This window comes from Pyxicephalus adspersus, chromosome 6 (genome assembly GCF_032062135.1).
Source record: "Pyxicephalus adspersus chromosome 6, UCB_Pads_2.0, whole genome shotgun sequence".
Classification (NCBI taxonomy): Eukaryota; Metazoa; Chordata; class Amphibia; order Anura; family Pyxicephalidae; genus Pyxicephalus; species Pyxicephalus adspersus.
Window position 1 is genome coordinate 11410366 of NC_092863.1, and position 26196 is coordinate 11436561.

Below are 26196 nucleotides of genomic sequence, written 5' to 3' on the forward strand. Positions count from 1 at the left end.
TTTATGCCTAGAGAGACTTTTATTTTACAATCAAGGCTCACAGAGAAGATTCATTAAAAACAGTCTGTAAACAAAACCCCAAACCAGTGCAGAGTATGGACACCCCTTCATCAGCACAAAGGGTCTACCATTCCCCAGTGCAGTGAAAGAGATCAGGAATGTTGTAGTCTCCCTTATGTAATAAAAGGGAGGAGGGGGTACGGGGTCATTTCCCTTTTTTTTTTTGGAGGGGGATATATGCTGGAGGGAGGTGGGTGACAGGAAATGCCTATTGCAGGGATGGTTAAGCCAGTTTGGTCATGTGATAGCTTTATATCTGAATGCACAGAAGAAATGAGGATGTCCCCTGAGGTTAGAGCAGTAAGCTAGAGAAGACGGCTGTCTGGTTCAGTTTGCATTATCCCTGTAAGAACAAAATGGCCGTCCTCCCGCTTCCCACCATTACTGCACCTTTTGGTCTATTCTGAGGAATAAAATCAGAGTTGCAATCAGTACATACAGAGTGATGCAACTTCCATACATCACTGCTAGATCTGTATTTTGTTGGTATAAAAAAAAGCAACAATGGATTGTTTTAATGTGGCCAAACAATACTTCAACATGCCAGCTGTGTCTAATGCCACTACAGCAAACCAGGCTGCCCTTTCACCCACCTCCCCCCCTCAGCCACATTCAAGAGGCCACATTAGTCCAGCACAGCTTCGTCAAGGAATAAGAGACTCAAAACTATATCTATACATAAAATTGGACAAAACTGTGCACTTTAGAGGTCTTCAAGGCCCAGTTGGCATCTGATGTTTGCAGTTAGGCACTCCAGGAGGGAATACCTTCTTAAGCTACATCCTAAAATAAAATACAAAAAAAAGTGCCGTCATCTGCATTAAAACTCACACGGAGGCACAAGATGGCTCCACCCCAGGTGCACTGCGGAGGGAGAAACAAAGAGCCAGGTGAGTGCAGGGAATCGGGCCCATCAAGGAGCTTTGTCACCAGGAGCCTCTTGTTCCTTGTGGGTCCACAGATCCTTGTGAGGTCGGCGCCCAAATCCTTCGTCATAGTTGCCTTTGCTCTTGAAGAGTTGCTGGAAGTGAGGCTTGCAGTAAAATTCACCATGGAGGGCAGCGTAAGAGCCGAGGCTAAAGGAAGAAAAAGAACCAGTAATTACTCAGGAGAAAATCAGAAAATCACAATCCAGGTCTGTCAGGTATGGAGAGAAAAAAAAAAAAGAACCTGTGCTTAAAGTGCAATTCTCACTCCATTCAGCTGCTGTTTTCTAATATTGCATTGCTTTAATAGGAGACATTACCAAGAGTGGGACAAAAAATAAATATCTGAAAACTGTGCCCTTGGAGTAGGACAGCTCTAGCGTGCAGATCTAGTCTCCGTACTGCGCAGGCTTCCCAGGTAAGCACCTAGGCAGTAGGACCCCAGTTTCTGACTGCTGTTCTGCGGGGGTGCAGGTTTTTGTTTTGCCTATTGCAGAGGGGCATGAAATCCTATCCCAGCTCCTGCATAATAGGAAAAACTAAAATCTGCACACCTGTGATAACCATATGAAACTACAATACCTTATGTAACCACAATCTATATAATGATATGAAATTGTATATTTACCTGCCGACAAAATGCTGTTCTTTTAAATATTTGTCTATATTTGTGTATATGTTTTAATTGTGTGGAATAACTAAACTGTGAAATTTTATTCAATGCTATGGTTCTATAAATATTAAACTAGGAAAACTATATGGTGCCACATAATAAATAAATATATATATATATATATATATATATATATAAATATTTGGGGACAATACCAAACGACTTAGGTATTTTACTTGTTTCTGCCAGCTTGAAAACTGATCTATAACAGAGAAATATTCTAATAGTTTCTTTAGGTCAATAATACATCATTTACACACAAACTGGCAGTAAAAAGGTTACCGGGGCTTTTCTCATGATTTTTTTTATTTTTACAGATGCAGAATGTAAAATGTCAGCTACTTAAAGAATCACCAGAAAGAAAGGGAAAAAGCCACCCTGCAGAATAAGAGCTGTGACTGCAAATATTCCAGACAAAGAATAATTCACATCCAACACTTCAGCACTTGGTGTCTGATTTCTGTTTCCTGCACTGCATGCTGTGGTTTTACCCTGTTGGCTGCAACATCAATACACAGTGCAGGAGACAAACATATACAAAAGTGTCAGGGACGAGGATTCTTCACCAGGCCTAATACATCAAAAGTGAGAGGAAAAAAAAAAAGTAAGTATGCAAAACTGGAATAAGAGTACTAAAGAAAACCCTCAATACACCTCTTCCAGTTCTGTCACTTATTGGACCTGATTTATTACTATATTGTATGACTATCGTGGGGGAACCTGGGTGATCCAGCAAACTTATAATGGATTTCATAAAAATCATTTGCTATTAGTTGGCAAATGTTTTTAATCCTGGACCAGATCCATTCCATGTTTGCGGGATCACCCAGCTTCTCCAATAGCCAGACTTGGAAAGCTTTTAGGCCCAAATACAGAAGGTCGGCTTCTTTGAAAGACAAAGGCACTTCTCCTTCACATTATAAATATAGTCACAAATATGTCAGTGTAGTTCTATGTTGCCTTCCCAATTATTCTATCTAGTATTTGCAACTTGTGCTTTTGTTTTTGTTCGGTAGCTGTTTTTTTTTAGGTACTTCAATCTTTTTACACATAACTAAAAATAAATATTATTGATGAATTTTAAACTATCAATAAGAACTACAGTATTGGTTAACATTTTAAAAATATTTTTTTTTTTTTTTTACATATACAGATTTTGTGACAATTCTCTTTCATAAAGTTTTGCTCTTGACGTGTTTCGCCTATTACAGCTTCATCAGAATAAACACATTTTACCTGCTCTGTATATGATTTTAGTTTTTTTTTTAGAGGTGCCAATCCTAGCAATGACGATTCCTTAAAAAGAAACAATTGCTGCAAATTCCATAGTTTTCATTAGACCTTATAACCTTTTATTTGAGGTAGAAACTCTTTAGGAGCTTGTATTCAAGGTGCAATATTAGAGCAGTGTATACCACCTATTTTTAAGGGGGAAAGATATCTTTCTTATGCATCAACAAATTGTTACACCCTAGATATCCTTATATGTCTCTATAATGGTTACAAATACAAATTGTTCCACCTGGAAAAAAAGTGTGCAGAGAATATATATATATATATGTAATTATCATCCTATTTGTTAATTTAACCACTGGTTCTCTCATTATATTTTACTCTTTTCTCACAATATAAGTCCAAACCATAACCATATGCTCAACAGTGCCTACCAATCATTATTCAATTCTTACTAAACAATCGATTTAATGTTTGTACTTCTCACATCTAACAAACAAACTGCGTGTTATAATTTTGATCAATACAGGGAGTAATACCTTAAGAAAGGAGAGTTCAGAAGTAAAGAGCAGTGAATTGGGGTAAGTGAAATAAATGGTTTGTGAATGATTAGATCTTTTTAAGTCTCATTTTTATATATTTAATATGCATGAGTCATGTTGGTTTGATGAATGGTCACTTCCCATTTCATTATATAAACAATGGATCATTGAGTGATTGGAAAAGAAGTGACAGCCAACATGGTAAAGTTAAATGAATAGTAGAATATGGATACACTAGTTAATTTTGTGAGGAAGAAATAGCATGCAGTTGTTGGTTTTTTAGATGTGAGAAGTACAATCATTAAAGGATTGTTTATTAATAATTAAATATAATGAGAGATTTGGTGGTTAAATACACAATAAAGATGACACTTACCATTAGGTGAGCACAGAGATTGATTTTGATAGATAAGTATATACATATATGTAATAACAATTATATAATATACACACACATACTGTTTTTAGGTGTAACAATTTGTTGATGCATAAGAACAAAGTTAGATATATTCCCCCCTTATACATAAGAGGTATGCACTGCTCTAATATTACACCTTGAATACAAGCTCCTAAAGAGTTTCTACTTCCAATAAAAGATGTTTTTAAGGTCTAATGAAAACTTTATGGAATTTGCAGCAATTGTTTCTTTTTAAGGAATGGTCATTGTTAGAATTGTCATCTCTAAAGAACTAAGTGTATATTTCCCTTTTTTTTTTAGTAAAAGTGAATTTATGTGATAAATTGAGTAAAAATTGTATTTAGATCCATATACGGAGCAGCTAAGATCTGATGAAGCTGTAATAGACGAAACGCATCAAGAGCAAAACTGTTTTTATGAAGGAGAATTGTCACAAAGACAGTGTTTTTTAAAAAACAAAAGATGTTTTGATGTATGTTAACCAAAATTGTTGTTTATATGGATAATTAGGAATAACTATAATTGATAAATTTTAAACTGTGTGTATAAGGATTCAGAGATTGAGAGTACCTAGAAAACCCCCACCAAAAAAAGGCACATGTTGCTAATACTTGTATGGTTAAAATTGATTTAGGGGTGTGGTACAATTGGCTGGAAATACTTCCTCTCAACTAACAAAAAGATATTAAATATAATATAACAAAATCGAAAACATTGAAGGACCAGACAACCCAATCTGATATTTCATTTTGGGGGTAAGATGTTCTGTGTCCTTTTGTGACTTCCTACATATCATGGAGGCTCCAATGGAGATCTCCCTGGCAGAATTCCTTCACGTTTCACCTCCTCTAATATACAGTTTTGCCCCCTGTGTACCCACCTCAGCTTGGTACTGCAGTGCTTACAGCAGAAGCATCTGTTATGGAAGATGTGCTTGTCGGCCACCAATCTCTCCATGGGGTACACAGTCGTCTGACAGGACGAGCAGAGTTCTCTTACGGGAGGCTTCATACTGAAGGACTGAAAAGACAAAAACAGTTACATTAGCATGGTGGTATTTGTGCTTTGTTTTTTTTTGTTTTCTACCAAGAATAAAGAAACTTTGCCTGGAAAATTATGGTTCACTTTGTCCTGATTATTTCTGACTAGTTATCTGGCTGCCATTCTGCTTCACAAACTCAGAACAAGTATGCAGATAGAGAAATGTCCTTAAAGTTCCTAACCTGCATGTTTTAGGTAAGTGGCTCCCCCAATACTTCTCAGTATCTGTCTCTGCCATTGTGTGACAGTGTCCGGGCAAATATGAGTAAGGGTGGGGCTGCCAAAGTAAACCTGGTACCAGACGGCTACCAAAATGATACAAAAACAGTTTTTGTAAATCATTTCAGGACAGAGTTAAAGACCTCACATTTTTGTTGTATATAACATATGAATAGTTTACGTGATTTTTAAGGTCTATAGCTGAACCTCAGATTACACATACACACCCGAGGTACTCCCCAGCTTCCCATGCCCTTTCTCCTTGCTCTATATGGGTCTGTGCAGGCTTTATATTACTCATTGTAAAAATAGAGTAATGCAGATTTTATTTAAAGTAAAAGTCAATAAAACAAAGTGAAGTATGGAGGGTACTCACCTTTGACCTCTGGACCACACTTGCTGCAGGACTACAGGCAGAATCCTAAAAGATAGACAGAGATATTTCGGTAAGACGTACTATAAGCGTTTCCTGTTTTCAGACTTTATAAGAAATCTTTGTTACAGGCTGCTCTTTAAAATTGCATGTCAGCTGTCTGTGTGAGAAGCTGGAAAGGGTTCACAAAAGTTCCTGTTTTCTTTTCCCTCTGTTATGTGATCACATGACCAGAGCCATCCTCCTGCAAACCTTGTTTATTGTGCCTGACAAGGAAACATTCTGCCCTAGAACACTGACCCCCTAAACAAAAGGAACCCCCTTAAAGGGGACCTGTCACTGAGAGATGATGTGAGCCGCCATTGCTGAAATCATTGTAAAGAGCGATTCAAAAAAGGTATTATAAGCAGAGGATCAGAACACCAACCACGCACACAGGATATTAGAGAACTGGGTCACCAATGGCAGCTTCCATTATCTCAAGTTTGCTTTAAAAGTGCATCAAGCAGAAGAAGTAATCTAGACAATCATCTCCATTTCTGATGAGAAATAAGAATAATAACCAGTCAGTGAATTATAAATTCTATGTATGCTCATATGAACCTGCACCTGACACTTCAAGAAATGAACCCCTGGTCCCCCTCTGCCAGCCACTATGGCATTACTTAGTGCATAGGAGCCAGCAGAAGAACCCACACAGTGCAGAGGGGGGACCAGAGATACAACGCTGCCCGAAGTATCAGGTGATAGAGACTCCATGGGAACTTTACCTCTGCAAAAGAGTGAAGATCTGTGTCAATGCCTGTTGGATTGGTAAGTAATAATAGACAGATGCTGCATTGTAACACGCAGGGAATGAATGATAAGTAACACTGGTACACTTTGCCATTTGTCTGGATAGGGAAGTTATAAGCAGAACAAACGCTGATCATTAAAAGACAACCGCAGGACATCAGAGTATTCAGGTGGACAGGCTCACCAGTATACAATAAATTACTTTTCATTCCAGCAATTGCCCTTAAATTGGGCTGGTCATATTAGAAAGCTGGAATTGTCATTACTGTCAACTTTGGCCCACAATAAATATGCAGCATGACTTTTCTTACTGTAATTTGTTCAGGTCAGTAATATAGAAAGTATTTAGCCGGTCATATAACATTTTCAGCAGGAGAAGTCAACCTGCATTTTTTAATTTTGGAATGCCCATACTGAACGTATTTACCGGCCCGAGGCCTTTGTGTGACATCTGCCGTTCATGACGTATGTTCTCTGATGTGTAAACTTTACATTCCCAAAGAGCCTATAAACAGGGACAGAACAGTGCCGTCATTGTGAGCTGCATTTTCCAGGATTCAGACTTTCCATTTGGCTTCAGAGCCTGAATCACCACCGAGCTGTACTTACATGGCCTGTGGCCCTCGTGGTTGGAATTTTAGCTTGAAACATCTCTGGATGGGACGGCTGCTCCTGGATGGTTCAGGTTTATCTAATTCTCATCTGTAAAGAGAAAAGAGAAAGAATTAGAATGTATTCCTCAGCTGAAGAAACCACACTGCTCGGATAGAACTCCAAGCTGAGAGAAATAAAACTGGGGCTGGAGATACTTCCCTCTGCCCAGTATATGGCAATAGAGGTCAGGATAGGATTCTCTGATCATATGTGTATAAATCATCCATCATCATCCAATCACTTCCAGAAAACAGCCATTAAACCCCATAGAAACAAATTCATTTTATTTGAAGCTAGCAAAATACATTCCACATGCATCAATAGAGAAAGTGTTCAATATCTTTTTTTTGTAAAGCAGCCACAGTTTTAGTAATAAAGCCTCTCCCTTGCCTGAAAATCTTGGTCTTTGTGGTCTCTCTGCAGAAGTTCAACAGAGCTTCTTGGTGCACTTTGGCTCCGTAGTGGATGTGTCACCCCTTCAGAGAGACCACTGCTGTCATACAAAGGTTAAACTTTGTTGCTGCCAGCAAGATACAGACTTTTCTGTTAAGGCATATCTTGCTGGCAGCAATATATATCAGTGTGTAGTAAAGGATACTACACACTGATATTGTAATAAGGATTTAGCACATTCCAAGGTAAATGAAGAACAAGTGAACATTTTTTTTACACAGTCATTGGGTTAATGGAGTATAGTGAGTGCATGAAAAGGAGTCAAGAAGAGCAAGCATGTGTTTACCATATTGAATGAGATCATGCCTCCAAACACATGGCTGTGGCTAGACTGTAAGATTCTGTGTCCTCCTATAATGTATTGCCACAGTCTCACAAATTTGCTATAAAACTATATTTTAATAAAAAAGGTCTGAGAATGGAGAAGACACTGTAAACATATCAGATATATAGAATATAACAGAGCCAGCACTCTATAAAACATCACAACACAGACACACGAGGTGGTTTGTGCGGAAGGGTGTGAAGGGGTTGAAGATTATCAAAGTCACCTCTGCAATTTCCTGTCACCCTGTGGCTTCTGTTATTTCCTGCGTTGTCACACTGGTTCCCCTCTACAGATCTCTGCAGGGTCAGCACAACGACCATCTTTGCAGGAGATGGGCCCATACCTGCCCCCTGCCCCGGGGACACTTCTACCTGTTTGTACAATGACATGAACACTGTGCAGATACAGACATGTCCGGCCAATGGAAGGAATCTGCACACATTGGTTTAAAGAGAACCTGGCGGTTCTGGAACAGATTCTGGAACTCCCCAGACATCCCCAGAACCAGCACACACTTCCTGTCCTGGGCTGACAATGCTCAATCACTTTACTGTTAAACTGTTTAAATCTAGAGATGTGCTGTCACCCTGTGTGTTAGGACTACAGGAGAGATCTCTCCACAAAGCATTAGGTGTCCTGTAGTTCACAGAGGAGGACAGCACACACTTACCCAAATAGTATACTGTATCTAACAGAGTGAAAAGAAGCAAAAAAAAACTCTCATTAAGATGTCCATGCACTTTAAAACTCACCACACCTAGACAGATTTGTACTAAGAGATCTAAAGTGGTTCTTTTACACCAACTGACATTCCTCAAAGCACATAACACCCCCCATTTATTATACAGATTGTTAAAGGTCAGACATTCTGCAGCATGCCGGAGTATTCCTGTGCCCAGGGCTACAGATATTTGTGTCATCTCTATCCTCTGTTGTGTAACAACCACAATGACTCAAATTACTTGCGAAAATAACTGACCACCAGCACACACATTATACATAATCAGTACAAAGACACTGCAGCCTTGTACATCACACAGGCGTATGGCTTCCATTAGCTCCAGGTACAGACATGATCACACAGATTTACACTCCACATGTCAGTGATGTGTTGTTGTATATGTGTAGGACCACGGAGCAATCAGAACCATCACCTACCAGCTTCTGGAAATACCAGCTGCCCGGCACTCGGATCAGAATTCTGCCCTAACTTGTCAACCCTTTTCCATCTCAAAGCATTGAAGTCACAGGATCAGCATGGCGGACAACTACTTTATAGGGGCGACACAGCTACAGCGCACACATGTATTGCAGCACACACATCCTATGGTAATGTCCTGTGCAATGCCATGCTTGCCTTACCGCACGTTATGAAAATAGTACATTCATGCAACTCACTGTGTCAATCCAGCCTTAGGGTGATTTCCTGTCCTAGTGACACAACAGGAAGCGAGTGAATCTTTCCTAAGTGAGACCCCCCCACACAAACACCCCATCACAACAACACATATACCTGCTGTCAATGAAAGAATGCCTGCACACAATCACTGCTTACTCTTGGGGACCGCTAGTTATGTAAGTTTTTGGTTTATTTGACGTTGCAGTACTACAAGTCCCAGCATGACATTTTTTGCATTTTTTTTTTGGCATGCACTGCACTTGGAGGTATCTCCTGCCTTTAGTCACCAGCTGGATCCCTCACTCCACATGCAGAATGAAGGATGCTACCCAGCTGGATGAGATGAAAAATACCTTTAGCTATTGGTCCTGTGCTCATCCCTCTTTCTATATATACACCTGGGTATGTATAGTGACTGCTGATGTCAGCCGCACTCTCTGCGCCCCCTGCCACCCTCATTATCTGGGCACACAGATGGCAGTCTGATATAAATAACCAATGGAAAGCATTGAGGCCTGCCATCCATCTGCTGCAGGAAGGAGACAGATCAGAGAGGAAGAAGTGTGTATTAGGGGGCAGCACAGTGTGCAGGAGAGAGGGGAAAGGGGCAGCAGTAGAATGTGCAGGATAGAGGGTAGAGGGGCAGCAGTAGAATGTGCAGGATAGAGGGTAGAGGGGCAGCAGCAGAATGTGCAGGAGAGAGGGGAAAGGGGCAGCAGGAGAGAGGGGAAAGGGGCAGCAGCACAGTGTGCAGGAGAGAGGGGGAAAGGGGCAGCACCAGAGTGTGCAGCAGAGAGGGGGAAAGGGGCGGAAGAGAGGGGAAAGGGGCAGCAGAGTGCGCAGGAGAGAGGGGAAAGGGGCAGCAGAGTGCGCAGGGGAAAGGGGCAGCAGAGTGCGCAGGGGAAAGGGGCAGCAGAGTGCGCAGGAGAGAGGGGCAGCAGAGTGCGCAGGAGAGAGGGGCAGCAGAGTGCGCAGGAGAGAGGGGCAGCAGAGTGCGCAGGAGAGAGGGGAAAGGGGCAGCAGAGTGCGCAGGAGAGAGGGGAAAGGGGCAGCAGAATGTGCAGGAGAGTGGAAGCAGGTTAGAAATGAAGGGATCGGAGGGACTTACTCACAGCTATTGGTACACCCAGGTGCACACTGCTCAGCACTGCTGCTGCTCTGGTGGATCTTCAGTTTGGAAAGACTTCCCTCCCTTCTGCTCTAATGACTTCAGGCCTTGCAGTCTATAACCCTCCTCCCCTGGGGCACACACAGGATGCAAGCATCAGACATAACACAACTTCCTGGAACTGCATGGCTCAATGAAAACCGCTATTCTCCCAGCACCGTGTGAAATAAGAAAAGGGAGCATAGCAGCCACATTACAGATGCCCAGGGCACACAAGTGCAGTGCAGGTACCTTAAATCCTCATTGAAATTTGAGATAGCTGATTCTGTAGAAAGCAACTTTAGTCTGAGCAGAATTCCTGTCCTAGCAGGCTGTAGAGAGGGTCCTTTGCTCCATATGGAAGCAGTGGTCTCTCAGCGGGGGAGTGAATGCAGAAGTATAATGTCAGCAAACTTTGGGATTGTGATGGTGCATTGGTATAGGATGCTTTAGGGATCATTCAGAATTCATTTTGATCTCACTATGATTTGCCTTTGACCTGCATTGTGGGTTTTGCATCCCAGAGATTTTTCTGGAAATGGAAACCATAGTCAAACTGAAAAAATGCATGCCAACACGGGCCCCAAACTCAGCAAGGGGTGTATGAGCAGGCACACACCAGCATTGTCACATGCTTTATATATTTTATTCCTCCAGCAGGGAAAAAAATTAAAAGAGGGGTTTGTGGAACTAGGGAGGTGACCATAAAGAGAACCTGTTTACGCCTTCTGTTGGCAAAGCATTGGTTGGCACTAAAGAAAAGAGCAATAAATGACAACATTGTGACAAATCCTAATCAGCAGGATGAAAAGATGACATTTCCCCCCTATGGCTGGCTGCATACTGAGCTCTCTATGCTGAGCTGTGTGTGGCTGCCTTGTATAGAACAAGATCACAACCTCAGCAATAGCATTTTGTCACCCAAAGTCCTTGACACAAAGGGGACCTTTATGGACACATGACAAGCATTTGAGTATTTTATGAGCAGCAAATTCAAGAAGTCAAATGATGTCAGTATATATTTGGGGTGTTGCTATGTAACCTAACCGGCAGTAAATTAGTGTTGGAGAGAAAACCAGTGGTTCCCTGCGGCTGTGTCAGTGGTGCAGGCGGACTTAGAGACGTATTAAACACAGCAATTAGTGCGGTCTCTGGTGACACCTTTCAGAAAGCAGCGAGAGCTCGGCCTAATGTTACTGACTCACCGCCGAGAACTGCAGATTTTAGAATGGACCCCCCCTTCCCCCATCGTCCCATACATCCACATGTGTTTTCTATCTATCTGCTTTATGTCATGTTTATTTTGTGATGGCCAACTCTCCCCTATGCTTAGAGAAGGATCACATCTAAGCATGAAATCCTTTATTCAATTCTGCTAAAGAATTTGTATTTCTGTCCACACAGCACAGCCTTATTATGGTTGGCAGCAGACCCAATTTACATTAAAACAACAATTACAGGTCTTGTCCCTCCCCCAGCTTGTGATTGGACAGGGAAAGAAGTGGTAAACTGATGAGCTCATCTCTCGATCACTCTGAGACATTAGAATGTCCTGATTTACAAGGGCTGCAAGAAGCCAACATTTCAGGTAGTGATCTAATATTGATTACAGAATCATGGGGATTTATTTATCCCTTGCACCCACAGGATGCTGCCATACCGATGGCAGCTCTGCAGCGTCATCCTGTTTAAAGCAGAACTAAACTCATGCCATCTTTGCCACCGGCATCTTTACCCAGTCTTCAGCCATTTTGACTGGCCAAGCTGGAAGGACGTGACTCCTGAGCATGCACCCAGGTATGCTGGAAGCCACACATGGCAGCTCAGTGTTCAATCAATTAAATCATGCAGATCATTTTGTTTTATTGCAGAACAGACATAGCTCTTCCCTTCTGCAATATAAAGCCAGTGTTGCAGTTTTTTGTATTAAAAGTTTAGTTCTGCTTTCATGCAGGAGTTCAGCTTTAAGTGGGCAATTTTCAAACTTTGCAGGGATTTCATTTCACTTCCTGTGAATCAAAGCTATAAAAGAAACTCTCCAGGGCTTGTTTTTCTTCCCTACATTACCAAAATGAAAGAAAAGTTTGGGCCATGGATATATTTTGGAAATAATCATTTTGGGTATCCCATAGGTACAATGCTGGGCCTTCACTTGCTTTTTTCAGCCCTATAATGATGAATCTACGGAAGCATAAGAGTCCAGCACTTATTCATGCAGGGCTGCCAATGTATAGCTCAGAACAAAGGCAGAAGAAACACACAGAACCTCTTTAAATAACCAAATAGTAGTTTTCCACATTTCAAAAAGTCCTTGCAGTAAAATGTAAGTTATATTGCAGGACACAGGGGCCCCAAATGTCACCAAATACCTGACATACTTCTATGTTCTGGAGGATTTTCTCCAAACTGATCTCATCTTCATAATAAAATCCAGATTTTCCCATTTCTCCAGACAAGTTAGCCCATAAATATACTAGTATATCAAATGTCAAGGAACCAATCTATAATACTTGTGTTCGCCATAAGTCTTAATTGGATTGAAGTGCTATATGGCGGTGTAATGGGCTTTGCACCCACAGACTGGGCAGGTGATGAAGAAATCCACTTAGACTGAAAGCCTGGTACACATATCAGCCCAGATCTCACGGCTGGGAATACAAAGTACTATTATTTTAGAGAATGATACAACTCATAGATCAGAGGTGATATGAGGAGGGCTCAGTGTGCTACATACTGTTCATTGATAGTTCTCGGGGCGCTCTTTGGGGTCTAATAATAAAAGTGACGATCAGCTGCATTCTTTTTTTTAGAATTGAAACTTTAGAAGATTGAAAATTTTGCTGATGAAAGAAAAGGATTTCCATCTTTATAGAGTGGCAACAACCTGATTTATAGCTCATTTTTCTACCACCACCATCTGTGTCAATGCAGAACAGTGGTGTTTCAAATACCCAAATTCACCATCTTTAAAGTGCTGACAGCAAATAGAAAATGTGACAAATGGGTCGCTCTATACAAAATAATGGAGCCTCCGATTTCCAGTTTAGTTGCAGCAAGTAAATCACTGATCACCACTGTAAATACAATTAGCTGCTAAGTGTTGAGAAAAGGTGAGAAAGAGGAGCAGATGTGTTAAGGTGCGTACACACTTCCAATTTTTATCGTTCCAATCGAACGACGAACGATCGATTGGGCAAAAAATCGTTCGTAAAAAAGTAACCAACGACGCCGACGAACGAGGAAAGTCGCTGGAAACGAACGACCGGACCGGCGGATCGGATTGGACGACGATCGTTGAACATCGTTCGTGTGTACGGTCGTTCGTTGATCGTCCATGTTCAGAGCATGCGTGATGAACGAACGTCCGGTCACTTTCCTGTCGTGCACATAGTTCCTCTATCGCTCAAACGATCGTATCTATTGTGTGTACAATATCTACGAACGATCGTGTCGTTACCTCTATGTGCAGGATCGGTGCTATACGATCGTTCGTATATATCGTGCATGAACGTTCGTCGTTCGTTTTCCAACGATAATAATTGGAAGTGTGTATGTAGCTTTACTTTATATGGAGGACAATTTGGGAGTATTCTATTTGTCATTAATGAGAGTGTTTGGCCAATTACAGGATATAATATAAAAAGGGAAGAATACATGGCACCAAGTATGCAGCAGAACATTACCTGCAATGATGGTGCCTGCAACTACAACTGGCACACCAACAGGGTTGCAATGTCAATGTTCCCCCGGGTCACTTACACAGCCGATATTATCGGGAGCCCAGGCAAAGTGGAGCAACATGGAGGTCTGGAAATCGACTATTTAGAAACACTTTCAGTGTCAACTCAAAGGGAATCCAATGGGGCTTTAGAATTCCTTGTGCCATTTATAGTTGGCTGATCACATAGCAATAATGAAATGTTACTCCATTTCCTTTCTTAACATAAAGAGATTATTATTGCCATTTGCGTGACTGCCTTAGTGGAATAAGACATAGGTCTTAGAAAGTGATGTGATAATGATTTGCTGTGGTTGGAGGACAGGGCATTGACCTCTACTTGAGTAAGAGTGAGACCAATGGCTACAATAAGCCTGTTGTCAGGACTGTCAAATTAAAAGAAAGAAAGTCATTAGAAAGAGGAACCAAGAAGCGCAAGGATGACATGGTTCAGCAAAAGTTGGTGTATTGCCATATTACTTCCCCATTTAATTAAATGTTAACCTACATAACCAGACACTGCCCAACAAAACCATCTGAATATAGTCAGCAGCATTTGGCTGTGTACTGACTAGAATTAAAGTAAACCTGCAAATCTATCATAATTATGCTACAGACAATAAAAATCAGGCTTCTTCGATGTATAAATGCCCAGAGAGTGACCATCCCATATGACTGCCAAGTCTAGTCCACCTCACTTCTGGTTAGTAAAGTCATCCATCCAGTGACTGGGCAATAAATCATGCGAGGAGTAGAGGACCAAAGCTGGCAACTACAGGTTACTGCAGAACTTCCTAATTTTACAACCTGGTGTTCTCTACAAGACAGATTATCTAATGAACAAATGTTTGTTTAATTTTGGATTTAAAGGTTGGAACTTCTAGGGCAATCTTTCCTGACCTTTTTACATGAAGGAACCCTTGAAAGAGTTTTCAAGTATTGGGAAACCCCTATAATATTCACAGCTCACAGTACATTAGAGTGGTGGTCAGTGGGAAGAATGTCTCCAACATTGCTGCCCAGTAGGAAGAATATCACCCTTACAGATAGCCAAAAAGATTATTGGTATCAGTTAAACTGACCTGAGACTCACAAATGGCTCCAAAAAAACCCTAAACAAGCTCTAGAGGAACCTCCAGTCCAAGAACACTACTGCGGGGGCTAGGAAGATTCTATAGGGCCTGGTAACAATGGTCACCCAGAAGAGAAAGTGATGGGAAATCCAAAATTGCCACCGGCACAGGAGGTGAGGGAGAAGCCTCCCATTGGGAATGACCTGGGAAGATTTTCTGGTGTATCAGCTCCGAAATGGCATAAGGAAAAACCAGAAAGGAGTTCAGGCTATAAATCTGCCATGTAAAGATGCCCTCTATTCCTTCTAATGCCCACACTTTTTTAGCTTGTGAGCTCCTTTTAAAATAACCAAGTCAAAATAATCTACCAACAATAAAAACTTGGACTTAATTTCCATGCGTGGTGGAATTTATTTTGAAAGGCAAGGCTCCGCGATCTACGAGTAGATAGCTATCCACCTGTTGGGCACCCCTGGTCTAAATGATTTGACATCTGCAGAACAAGTTCAGGAAAATGAATGATAAGAGCAAACCTCTTCAAATTCATCCTGATATATAAACCTATGTATGTAATCGGCTGCCTTGACTGTGGAAATGTAATAGCGCGCCATTCCCAAGAGGCGATGGAGAGGCCCCAGCTGCATTATTACATAAACACCAGGTAACACCACTTAGAAAATGAAAACAGAAACTGTTTTGTGGAGCCTTTTAGGACAAAGCCTCCTTTCTAATATTCCAATGTTTTATATATTGTACTGATATCAGGACTGACACCATAAAACAGGCTTTGTATATTAGTCCAGGGTTATGTGCATCACCAAAAAGAACTAATCATTTATATATTGCCAATTTCCAGTACTACTGGCGGGCACCAAGAGACCGCCATGCTTCAGTGTGTGCTGCCTGACTAATGGAAGACAGGAAATAATGAAATAGAACTCCTTTGCATTTTGTTATTCTGCCCTTGTTATAGGTCATATGTACGTATGTACACAACATATGCAGGCACATTATCACACACTGACCACATAGTATATAAGATGCGTTACACCCAAATGCATATATAGTTTGTACAAAATGTGCATTATACCACAATGTACATGTACAGTATAAACAAACATACACGTGGAGCAGCACAGACCAATACACAAGATTTCTATAAACAAACATAACTAGCTATACTATTCTCCAACACAAACATATTATTATATATATATATATATATATATATATATATATATATATATATATATCTGACCTGGAAGCCACCGTGACATTCCGGTTTCCAGGGATCACATATAAGCATACTAAACAGATTCTATATTCCTATTAAACTCCTTCAGGTAAATGGGACTGGTACTCAGTGGCAGACACATTTGTTATCATAGTGTCATAGAAGAAATGTGCAAATTTACAGTAAATCAGATTACTAAAATCTCACAAATTATTTACATATCAATGTGAATTTAAAATCAATTTTCAATATTTATAACCTGCAGTATTATATTAAAATAAATCCTATAGTGTCTCCAAATTGTTACATGCACTTCCAATGGAGATTATAAAAGCTCCTTCAGACTGCATGGGCATTGTGTTAGTTTAAGGGGTCTCGGGTTCATTCACAACCACTATACTTGTGCATTGGATGGCACTATAAATCATGGCACCTATTTAATATACAGCGCTGCGTAATATGTTGGCGCTATATCAATCCTGTTTATTAGTAATAATAATGGGACCGCACAAAGTTACCACGATACATGTGAATGTGACTCTGACAATGCTCATTACTCTGTAATTGTCACCATCAGAAGTCACCCCAGAGAAATGCCATGCAGCCGGTGCTGGGTACATGCAAGGGATTGCAAAGAGCTAAGATACAATGAAGAAAAGGAAAATAAACAATTGCTTTTCATACTTCAAAAGAAAACACTTCTGATACACAGTGCTTAATATTCTTTTGTTTTACATTAAAGGGGGCCTATCTATTAATATTTCCTCTAAATCCTCAATTTATAATAAATAAACTCTGTAACACCCAGAACTATAGAATGTTGCCAGTACTGGAAAGAAAAGTTTTAGGGGGGTCAATGTGGAGGGAATGTGCCATGATAACAATGATGATGTGGAATTGATGGAGCTCCATGATTACAGGGCAGGGAACGCAGCCTGTGACCCCAGTGATAAGGGTGTTGTGTTACTGCTCTGCATGTTCTGACATGAGAAATGGGTTCCTGAACTGGAAATTATTTGCATGCCCCTCAGATGATCTATACAAAAGCCGGCTTCTTTAATAAAGCCGGGCAAAGAGCGGCAGCAACGGGCAAAGTGCCCATTCTAATCTAACCATCGTAAATAAAGAATTCTTATAGGTTGCTATGGGTGAATGCACTTTTCACACTGAATGGGTCAATATGCCATTGTTCAGTTAGCCGGCTCTACTGGCTGTGCAGAAAAACATTTGCATGATATTGTGCAAAGCAGCAGCTTTGGATCTTGCTTGTATGCATGGCAGAGAATTACTGGACATAGACGGGCATGCAATGCTGAGTTGGCAGCTGGGCACTCACCTCATTCCTGGTCACCCGGTGTCTGAAATGCCTCTTCCTCCTTCTGCTTGCTTTCTCTGTTTCACAAGCAAGGTCCTTTGTGTGGCTGCTTCATGCAACAGCCTCCCCCCTCCCCCCTCTTCCTCTCCTCCCTTGTTATCTGTCTCCCCCCCCCCCCCCCCCCCCCCCCCCCCCAATGCTTTTTTTCACTACTCCTTCCCTGCTCCTATTCATGTCTTTCCCCCTCCTGTTTTCCAACTGCTTCTCTTTTTCTCTGTCCCAGATGTCAGTGCCTTATGGGGCTTCATGTGAACAAAAAAGTCTCCCAACTCCCAATCAGAATGCAGCTTTTATTAGGTTCCCTGTGCTCAAGCACCACACGCTAATCACTCATTGGACACTGCATTACCTGCTAGCCGTCCTTAATTTAAACATCCCCCCAATAAAGTTTGCACTGGAAAAAGTCATTAATACTAAATCTTGTTCCACATCACAATAAAATTCTTTTTTCTAAAGCCTTGTACAGACATCCAATGGATGTAAAGGGATTGTCACTGGAAATGATCTTTCATTATAGATTTCAGTGACAGATGAATGAATGAACGCTGTACACACAGATCTGTTCTATGGAGGATGGGCTTGCAGCACCCCGCTGTGCTCCCCTCCATGGAAATGCACAGCAGTTGTTCATCAATACACAGTGACGGGCACCATTCTGCTCAGGCGACTATTATCTGATGTGTGTAAATAGCCTAAGGCTGGGTACACATGTGCAGATCTTTCACAATCCTTTCCAACGACAAACGACTGAACAATGCAGGAACTATCGCTATACATACAGCGCATTCTGCTCTATGAAGAGGGGAGGGGAAAGTGACACCTCACTGCAATCTCTCCCCTTCACTTGCATTACGATTGCTCCTCGTATGTGGATCCGCCAGGACGGTTATTCAGACGACAGATGACCAGCACTGTATACACGCCAGTATCTCGTCCGATATCAGCCCCGAGACGGACAAGAATCATCTGCGTACCTAGTCTAATTCTTTATATTTACACAGCAAGACAATTAATGCAAGGTCACAACCAAACCAAACAAAAGTCCCCCTCTGTTGATCAAATGTAGCCATTTAGAGTGAAAATGTTTCACTTTCAGAAATAAATTATTATTTTGCAAATCTGTCACAGTTGGCTGTCCAGGAATACAAGCAAAAGGCTGCAAACATATTCAAAGTACATGCAAATACCTATTAGATTGCAAGCTCTTCAGGACAGGGGCCTCTCCTCCTCCTGTGTCATTGTTTGTATATGTCTACCATTTGCAGGTGCTGTGGCGACATCTCTCCCATACAGCAAATCCTTGATACCAGGAAAGGGCCAGTGCTGCATTGCATTGTGAGTGTGCAGGGGACACTCTTGGAGAGCAGGTAAGTACTACAGCAAAAGCTGTATTAGTTATTTAATCATGCTTGGCCTAATAAAATAAAAAGTCAATATGAGATAAAATAACAACACAAGACTGCTTACCTGAAGTGATGCAGCTCCTGCAGCTTTCCTCATTATGCCCCAAGGTTACCCCAGGTGCTGATAATAAAGGCTAAATCTCACATTCAGGGATCAGTGTGAGGAAAGACTATTCCAACACAGCACACTAAGGTAGGAATCCTTCCAATCTGAGTGATTGTGATTGTGTTTTGCTTTAAATGCAGTTGCTGTTTATATACAGAGATTCTGGGGTGGACTCATCTATTGTTCCTTACTAGGTGGCCACTAGTCAAGATGTGTAATTTGGATAGGCAGAGCCCCTTTAATGAAATAATATCTGCTGATCCTGCCATGTTTGATCACAACACATGGTTACACAACATTAATGTGCAGTTTATATGGAGTGACAACTCTGTATCAGTTGTATTCCTGTGTTGTCAGCCTGAGCACGGTATAGAGACATGATCGTGTATTGTTTTGTATTGTATATTTTGGTACAGAGATGTGATTGTGTATTGTATATTTTGGTACAGAGATGTGATTGTGTATTATTTTCTAATGTACATTTTATGGCCTAGGTGGATATTTGAGTTCCCCTTATAGGTAGTTAAGATCAGGTGTGCTATTTTTAAAACTTTTTCACAAGGATCCAGTGCTCTAATTTAATCATGTGACTGTCATTTTCAAATCTCATTGGATGCAGTTGAATATTTTGCTCAGTTCTTTTTGTATTCCTATCCTGGTGTGTGAGGTGAACTGAGCATACATTGCATTATCCAAATGCCTTTTTGATTAGGATTTTCATCTGATTTTATATGTTGCAAGGGGCAAATAGTGTGAATGGATCAGACCAGAATCTTCAGAGGATTAGAAGGATTTTGATTGGTGGTTGTGTGTTGTAAACTTTGGTGTCCCAGTTCCCATCATAAGTGAGGTAGTTATCAGGTACTGGGGGGGGGGGGACTGTGGGCTGACGTTTTCTATTGATGATCTAAGTGTAATCATAATTTTCCTGTTTCTCATCCTTTTTCTGTAACACCAAGACCCCATTTAATCTCCTCCTCACCTTTACCCCCTTTCTCTTACCATACACCTGTCCATGGCTGCACCTCCCTCTGTTTCCATGGTAACTGGTCACGGAAAAACGGGAGCATCCTCACAATCGTCATGGAAACCAATCCATTCTGTCTGGCCGTTCTGTGCATAAAACAAGCAGCCAGGATATAAATCCTTCCAGTTCATCTGTCTCGAATCATTGTTCTATTGAGGTGTACCAACGATCCGGGCCCCGGGGCTGCACCACTGCTCACGTGGAATTGTAGGGATCATTTTCAGGGGTCAGTTCACCCACCTCTGGAAAACAATTCAGAATGAAACCATCTTATAGGGTGAAAAAGTAATAGGAAACCTATGGATGATGAGTGCTTTATAACACGCCAACCTTTTGGACCTCACGGACTACTAAATTCATAATTTTAAATCAGGCGGACCATTAATATGAGTTTATTAAAAAAGACAAATACATTTGTAAAATAATAATCTTCCTAATGGTGCCTGACAAGGGCTGCTGAGGCTCTGATTTATTGATCAGCTTATGGCTAAGTGAAGTATTACTATTGTTACTATTATCATTAGTATTATCTTTGGTATTACTACAGAAATGCAAACTATTTGTTTGCTTTTTCTCACTCATTATGAGTTTATTTCATTCAAATCTAAGACCAAACAAGAAATGATAGTTATCAAAGTCAAATTATTGATGCCATCAAATAATACAGTTAAAGAAAATACACAGTTAAGGTCATACTAAAAGAGCATCTGAGAAATAAATAAATCAATTGGATTTGAATCGCTATTCGCGGAGCAGGGTGACTGTTGTAATGGTGGAAACAATACTGAAGCGTACGGCTCGGCAGCGGTTGCCTCAGAGAATATAAGACTACACTGACGTCACGCTGCGCCACCTTTGTTTTTCTGTCACTAGTACAGTTTGTGAATTTAGTGCAATATAAAGGCATAAATTGTAATTCAGAATCTAATAATTTATTAGAATATTATTTGTTTCATTACTAATAGAACATAAAAATTGCAAATAATGTCCACATTTTTCTGGGGACCACTAAAATGTTCCCACCAGTGGTTGGTGACCGCTGCCTTATAAAGTCCGGGGACAGATCTCTGGGCAAATTCATCAAATGTTAAAGCAGAGCCCTTTCCAATATATATATATATATATATATATAATTTTTTTTCTTCTAACCCACTTTCAAATGCTATGTATACTTGTAAACTGTATCCGATTGTGTATGGAAATATAAATATATATATAATGGAGAAATATGTGAATATGTGCACAATAGTGGTATGAATTGGTGGAAACAAACTGGGGGTCTTCAGCCGCTTTAAGGCAGGCAGCCATTAGGCTGGCTTCACGCTTGCCCGCTCAAGTGCATTGCATTAAAATACATTGAGGCACCTCATTTATATGATTGGGCTGCCAATGAACCAAAGCAGATGGGAAAAAAATTTGCTTTTTTTTTGTTGCTTTGGCTGTGGTGAACTGAAATGCAAGTGTTTCCACGTGCACTTTGATGCACCAGTCCACATGGGAACTGCCCTTAAAGTGGTCTTGTTAATTCCCAATAAATGAATATAGCTCCTGTAAGTCTGAGCATGTAATGTCTGCCCCCTTAACCCAATCTATCCTACCCAGCTTGCTCTGAACAAATAGGCCTGCTTGTTGCAGCCCTAGCACTCCCTGTTAACTTTCACTGTGTTGAGTGCCTGGCCCCCAAATGCTGTAGTTCCATACATTGATGCCGTCTTTTTAATTAGGTCTTTGTGCTGGCAAATGTTTGTATTGTTCAGTCCTACAGTCAATTGCAGCCAATCACATTTCAATTCACATAGTTTCAATACCTGGATGATGAACTGCAGGTATGGATTGACGGTGCTTTGCATTTGGCTCTTTGTCTATACTGAATAAGCTCAATGGCGAGAGAGAAAGGAGGGGGGGGGGGGGGGGGGATTTGCATCTTTCCATCTGTCTGCTTCTCATTTAACAAAGTCTCAGTAGCTTGTAGACAGGTTTAGGCCTTGTACACACAAGTTGTTTTTCATTTCTGATCTGAAAGCAATTAGATATGAAGGTAAATGTATGGCAGATTGTAAGCAACTAATTTTTTATTTTTTGATTGATTGGGTGTTAAAAATATCAATTCATGAGATTTCATACAATCAATCAAAATGATCTCTTCCTATTTGAGAAAAAACTGGAAAGACAGAATACTGTCTTTGAAACTTTGGACCAATCAGATAGGGTGTTTGAGCCCAAATTTGGTGGCAGATCTATTATTTATTTATAAAATGTATTTATAAAGCACCAACATATTACACACAGTTGTACATTGAATAGGTGTTGACCACTACACACCCGTATAAGGTTTCCTGAATATTTTACCATAGATCTCTATTGTGTCAATTTTTTTAATGTGTACCTTTATATATATTATCTATATTTTTTACTGCTTCAGTGTTCTTCCTGATAAAGCTACATTATGGTCATTCTCTAGGATAATGCTGTTCCTGTTTGTTCTTTTGTATATCCTACTATACCCCTCAAAAATATATTGAAAAAAAATGAAACTTGTTGTCACTGTTTGAAATATGAAAAAATTATGCTTTTTCTTCCTGAAATTGTGACAGTTTTAGCCATATGGTGCCATCCACTTGAACCTCTATGCACATTCTTGGGTGACATTCTGCAATGGAGTATTACAAGCACAACACACCTTCCCAGGTCCAGCTAGTCCATTAATGAGACCCCAAAACACCTTCCCAGATGACCTGCTGCCATAAACTAGCAGGACTTTTAGTTGCACGCCTGTGCACCTATATAGATCACTAGGATTGCAGTGCAAGATAACAGAGCTCTCTTTAAACTCCACTGTATAGCTTTTTATTTTGTGTTGTTTTGATGAGATTTGTGAAATGATTTCTGTTTTCTAGGAATCTGCTGACTAAATTGTCCCTTGCTGACATGGAGAAGGGGCCCGTGACTGTGTACAGATTTATGACAGTTGTGTAATAATCTGGAAAATGATGTCATGGCTCCCTACAGAATACAATCCCATCCTGCATCCAGCTGTACTGTGCAAGAATATCAACTTACTCTACCAACCTTATGGATGGACTGGAAAAGTGCACACATCCTGTACATGTCACATTCAGCTTTGGTCTCTGCTTAAGTGCTGTTTTATGCATACACATTACAAGCTGATTGTACAATCATTTACCAAACAATTGTAATGCTATCTATTACCTAAACAGTGCAATCTTTATACAGTTGGGCAGATTCTCATACGGCAGAGTTGTTGGTACATGTGTCTCTAGGCGGCTCCTAGGGGGTGGCACCTTGCCAACCACTCATACCCCAGCACTGGTTTTTAAAGAACCAGTATCTGCAGATTTGACAACTGGTGGCAGTGAGTAGTCCCGCACCAATAACTGCATGGGGTATTCATTCTATGGGTCTGCCATGACCAGATGCTACCGGTACATATACCTGAGCCATCAGTTCCCAGGCATGAGGAAACAGTAACTGCACCGCAGCACTGCCAGTCTGAACCTAGCCTAAAGGAGGCTGTACATCTTTATAGTCATCAAACTATCATATGTGTGACCATTGTTTATTTCAATCTCCTTTAGATTCACCAAAACTGTGTAATATGAGGGCTTCAATAGACAAGCCATTCAATTTGTATCCACTAGTTCAAACCCCTCTGCTACATAGTTGCTGGTTGATCTAAAGGTGATATTATATACTATGTATAAAATAGGCTTAATTTAGTAAAGATCTCCAAGATGGGAGAAATTTCAAAATCATTTGCTATTAGTTAGAAAATGTTTTCAATCCATGACCAGATCCATTTCAGGTTGGCTGGCTCACCCAGGTCCTCTCATGATTTTTCTTCTCCAATCCTGGAGAGCTTTATAAAAAAAAAAAAAAAAAAAAAAAAAATCAGATCCTATGTGTGTCTTTGATTTAACAGATGTCCTATGTTAAGAATCTTCTCCTTGCTCTGCATTTACTGAATGTACAAAGCTCCTCCAAGAACAAGGCTATATTTTAATACCAAGTAAATGTACAATCTTGATAGGGATAGCCACCATACCTCTTACGGTCAGTGTCTTTATGAAACAGTCGGAGCCCTTTTACCTATTTAACAAATGTCACAGGAATTAAGTAAAAAGATCTCTCCAATGGGCCATACATTGAAAAAAACTAATAGAACTTAATGACAATGATAAAATTATTAAATAAATACTGTTTTCATGACGTACCTGATTTTAGATCAGTGACATTATCACTAGATTTCTGCAGGTAAACCTGAACTGGTAGAGGGGCTGACAGGGTGCTGTATGTGGCGTCCTGAAGGCTGTGGTGACGCTTACACTGAAATCCGGTGAAATAGTCAGTAATACTAGAGAGGAAAAGGCTAGAAGTTGCTGATGTCTTCCAGATAGGAAAATCTTCATGTAGCTCCTAATGTACACTGGCTGTTATTAAATTGTGCTATGAAAGCAGACTAATTTCATTACAAAGCCTGTGAAACTCTGCAAGGCTGAGAGTAAGGCTGGAGTGCAGCTTTAAATCTTCCCTACTTTATCCACAACTGAAAAAGAAATGTGAGTCTGCATTAACATCTCTGTACAATAATTCTATAAGACTACACAGGGCCTAGTGTAAACATATCAAACAATTTGCATATTTAATGTTTAATCTCCCTTATGAAGGAATATTTAGGCTTACACGGGACCATATTTTTGAGACAAGTCACACTTCCGTTAGGTATACGGTAAGAGAAGAGTTCAGATGATTACACCTTGTGTGCCTGGAACGAGGCGGCGTGAAAAGAGGAAGTGAGACACGGAGGGGTGAAGAGGAGGCGGATGTGGGTAAAGGTATACAGAAAGATAATTTTAAAAGGAAGATTAGAAGAAAGATAATACTAAACCCACACACACAGAGCTGCTGTATACATCTGCCTGAAAGAGGACCTGCACACAGATGAAGTAATCTGCCATTGCTTACCTGGTTGGTGTTCTGATCCTGCTGACCCCGAATGAGTATACAGCTCAGGTGTTCAGTAATTATCTGTATGATTGTTTCAGGTGTGTGACTGCATCTACTGACACCAAATATCACATTTATATCCAGGGAATCAGAAATCTCACCAATGGCACCACTCATCATTTACTGTAATCCCACTTGAAAGCACAAAACTGAAACTTTTGTCAGGCATTATGTACTAAGCCATTGACAGGTCATATTATTCTGACTTCAGCAATATGACATATACAATGAGTACCTGGAAATCATCAGTCACCTTTAGAGTAGACCTATCAACAGATATATTATTCATGATAACAGCACAGAGCCACCTTTATTCAGATATCATCAAGGATCATTATATACATCCTGGTCCGAGGTATCATCTAATCATGGTGTCTGTGTAGTTCCAGGTTGTGTTACATCTTCCGCACCCTCTCACCTTGAGATGTGCTGGTGATCACTGAAAAAGTGCCAGCTCTCACCTGTAACAGACTTATTATATCCCAGCCTAAACAGTCACTGAATTGAGAATGCATTTAATTAAATGTGATTTTCTGAAAAATCATTCCATGTATTGTTACATGTTAGGAATTTGTTCATGCAGTTTTATAAAGTTACTGACAGGTCTACTTTAAAGATATCAGGCCCCGTGACTAAAGGAAAAAAGAGATAGCTCTTCCCTGCCAATTATTGGCCACATGCCAGTAGAAATATTCATCTTGTATAAAGTTATTTAGACATTAGGCCAAGTCAGGGTCAAGAAAACCAGAAACTAGAGTAGGTCTACACAGAGCTTTAAAACGTAAAGGCTCCAGTGATGAAAATCTATCCTTGTATTTGGTTGTAGTTTTTTTTCCCTGTATTACCCAGTTGTGGACCTTGTGTATTCAGCCATGCCCTAAAAAACCTGAGATGCCTTGGGTGTACCTAGTATATCCTGACTTAGCTCCCCCCTTCTACAGTAGATCTCTGCGAGGATTCCTTTAAAATATGTA

General features: G+C 40.5%; 1 protein-coding gene and 2 long non-coding RNA genes across 8 annotated transcripts; 1 reads left to right on the forward strand and 2 right to left on the reverse strand.

Moving 5' to 3' along the window:
- Nucleotides 1-17696, reverse strand: LIMD2 (LIM domain containing 2). Of its 6 annotated transcripts, none has more exons than XM_072414546.1 (6): nucleotides 17623-17696; nucleotides 6890-6982; nucleotides 6708-6785; nucleotides 5489-5533; nucleotides 4733-4872; nucleotides 1-1136 (listed from the first exon to the last, which is right to left on the reverse strand). In XM_072414546.1, exons 2-6 carry the CDS (start codon nucleotides 6929-6931, stop codon nucleotides 974-976), a joined length of 468 nt encoding a protein of 155 aa, XP_072270647.1. In that variant the 5' UTR covers nucleotides 6932-6982; nucleotides 17623-17696; the 3' UTR covers nucleotides 1-973. The 6 variants fall into 6 exon arrangements, with proteins under 6 accessions (XP_072270647.1, XP_072270645.1, XP_072270646.1 ...); XM_072414544.1 differs by lacking the exon at nucleotides 17623-17696 and adding an exon at nucleotides 10227-10362; XM_072414545.1 differs by lacking the exon at nucleotides 17623-17696 and adding an exon at nucleotides 10223-10342.
- On the forward strand, nucleotides 10377-24316 carry LOC140333119 (uncharacterized). The gene is made up of 3 exons (XR_011921289.1): nucleotides 10377-10509; nucleotides 18927-19028; nucleotides 23095-24316. It is a non-coding gene; the product is annotated as an uncharacterized lncRNA (long non-coding RNA).
- Nucleotides 18855-24887, reverse strand: LOC140333120 (uncharacterized). Its single transcript, XR_011921290.1, has 3 exons — nucleotides 24430-24887; nucleotides 20173-20439; nucleotides 18855-19075 (listed from the first exon to the last, which is right to left on the reverse strand). It is a non-coding gene; the product is annotated as an uncharacterized lncRNA (long non-coding RNA).
- Between the last annotated feature and the right edge of the window lie 1309 nt (nucleotides 24888-26196).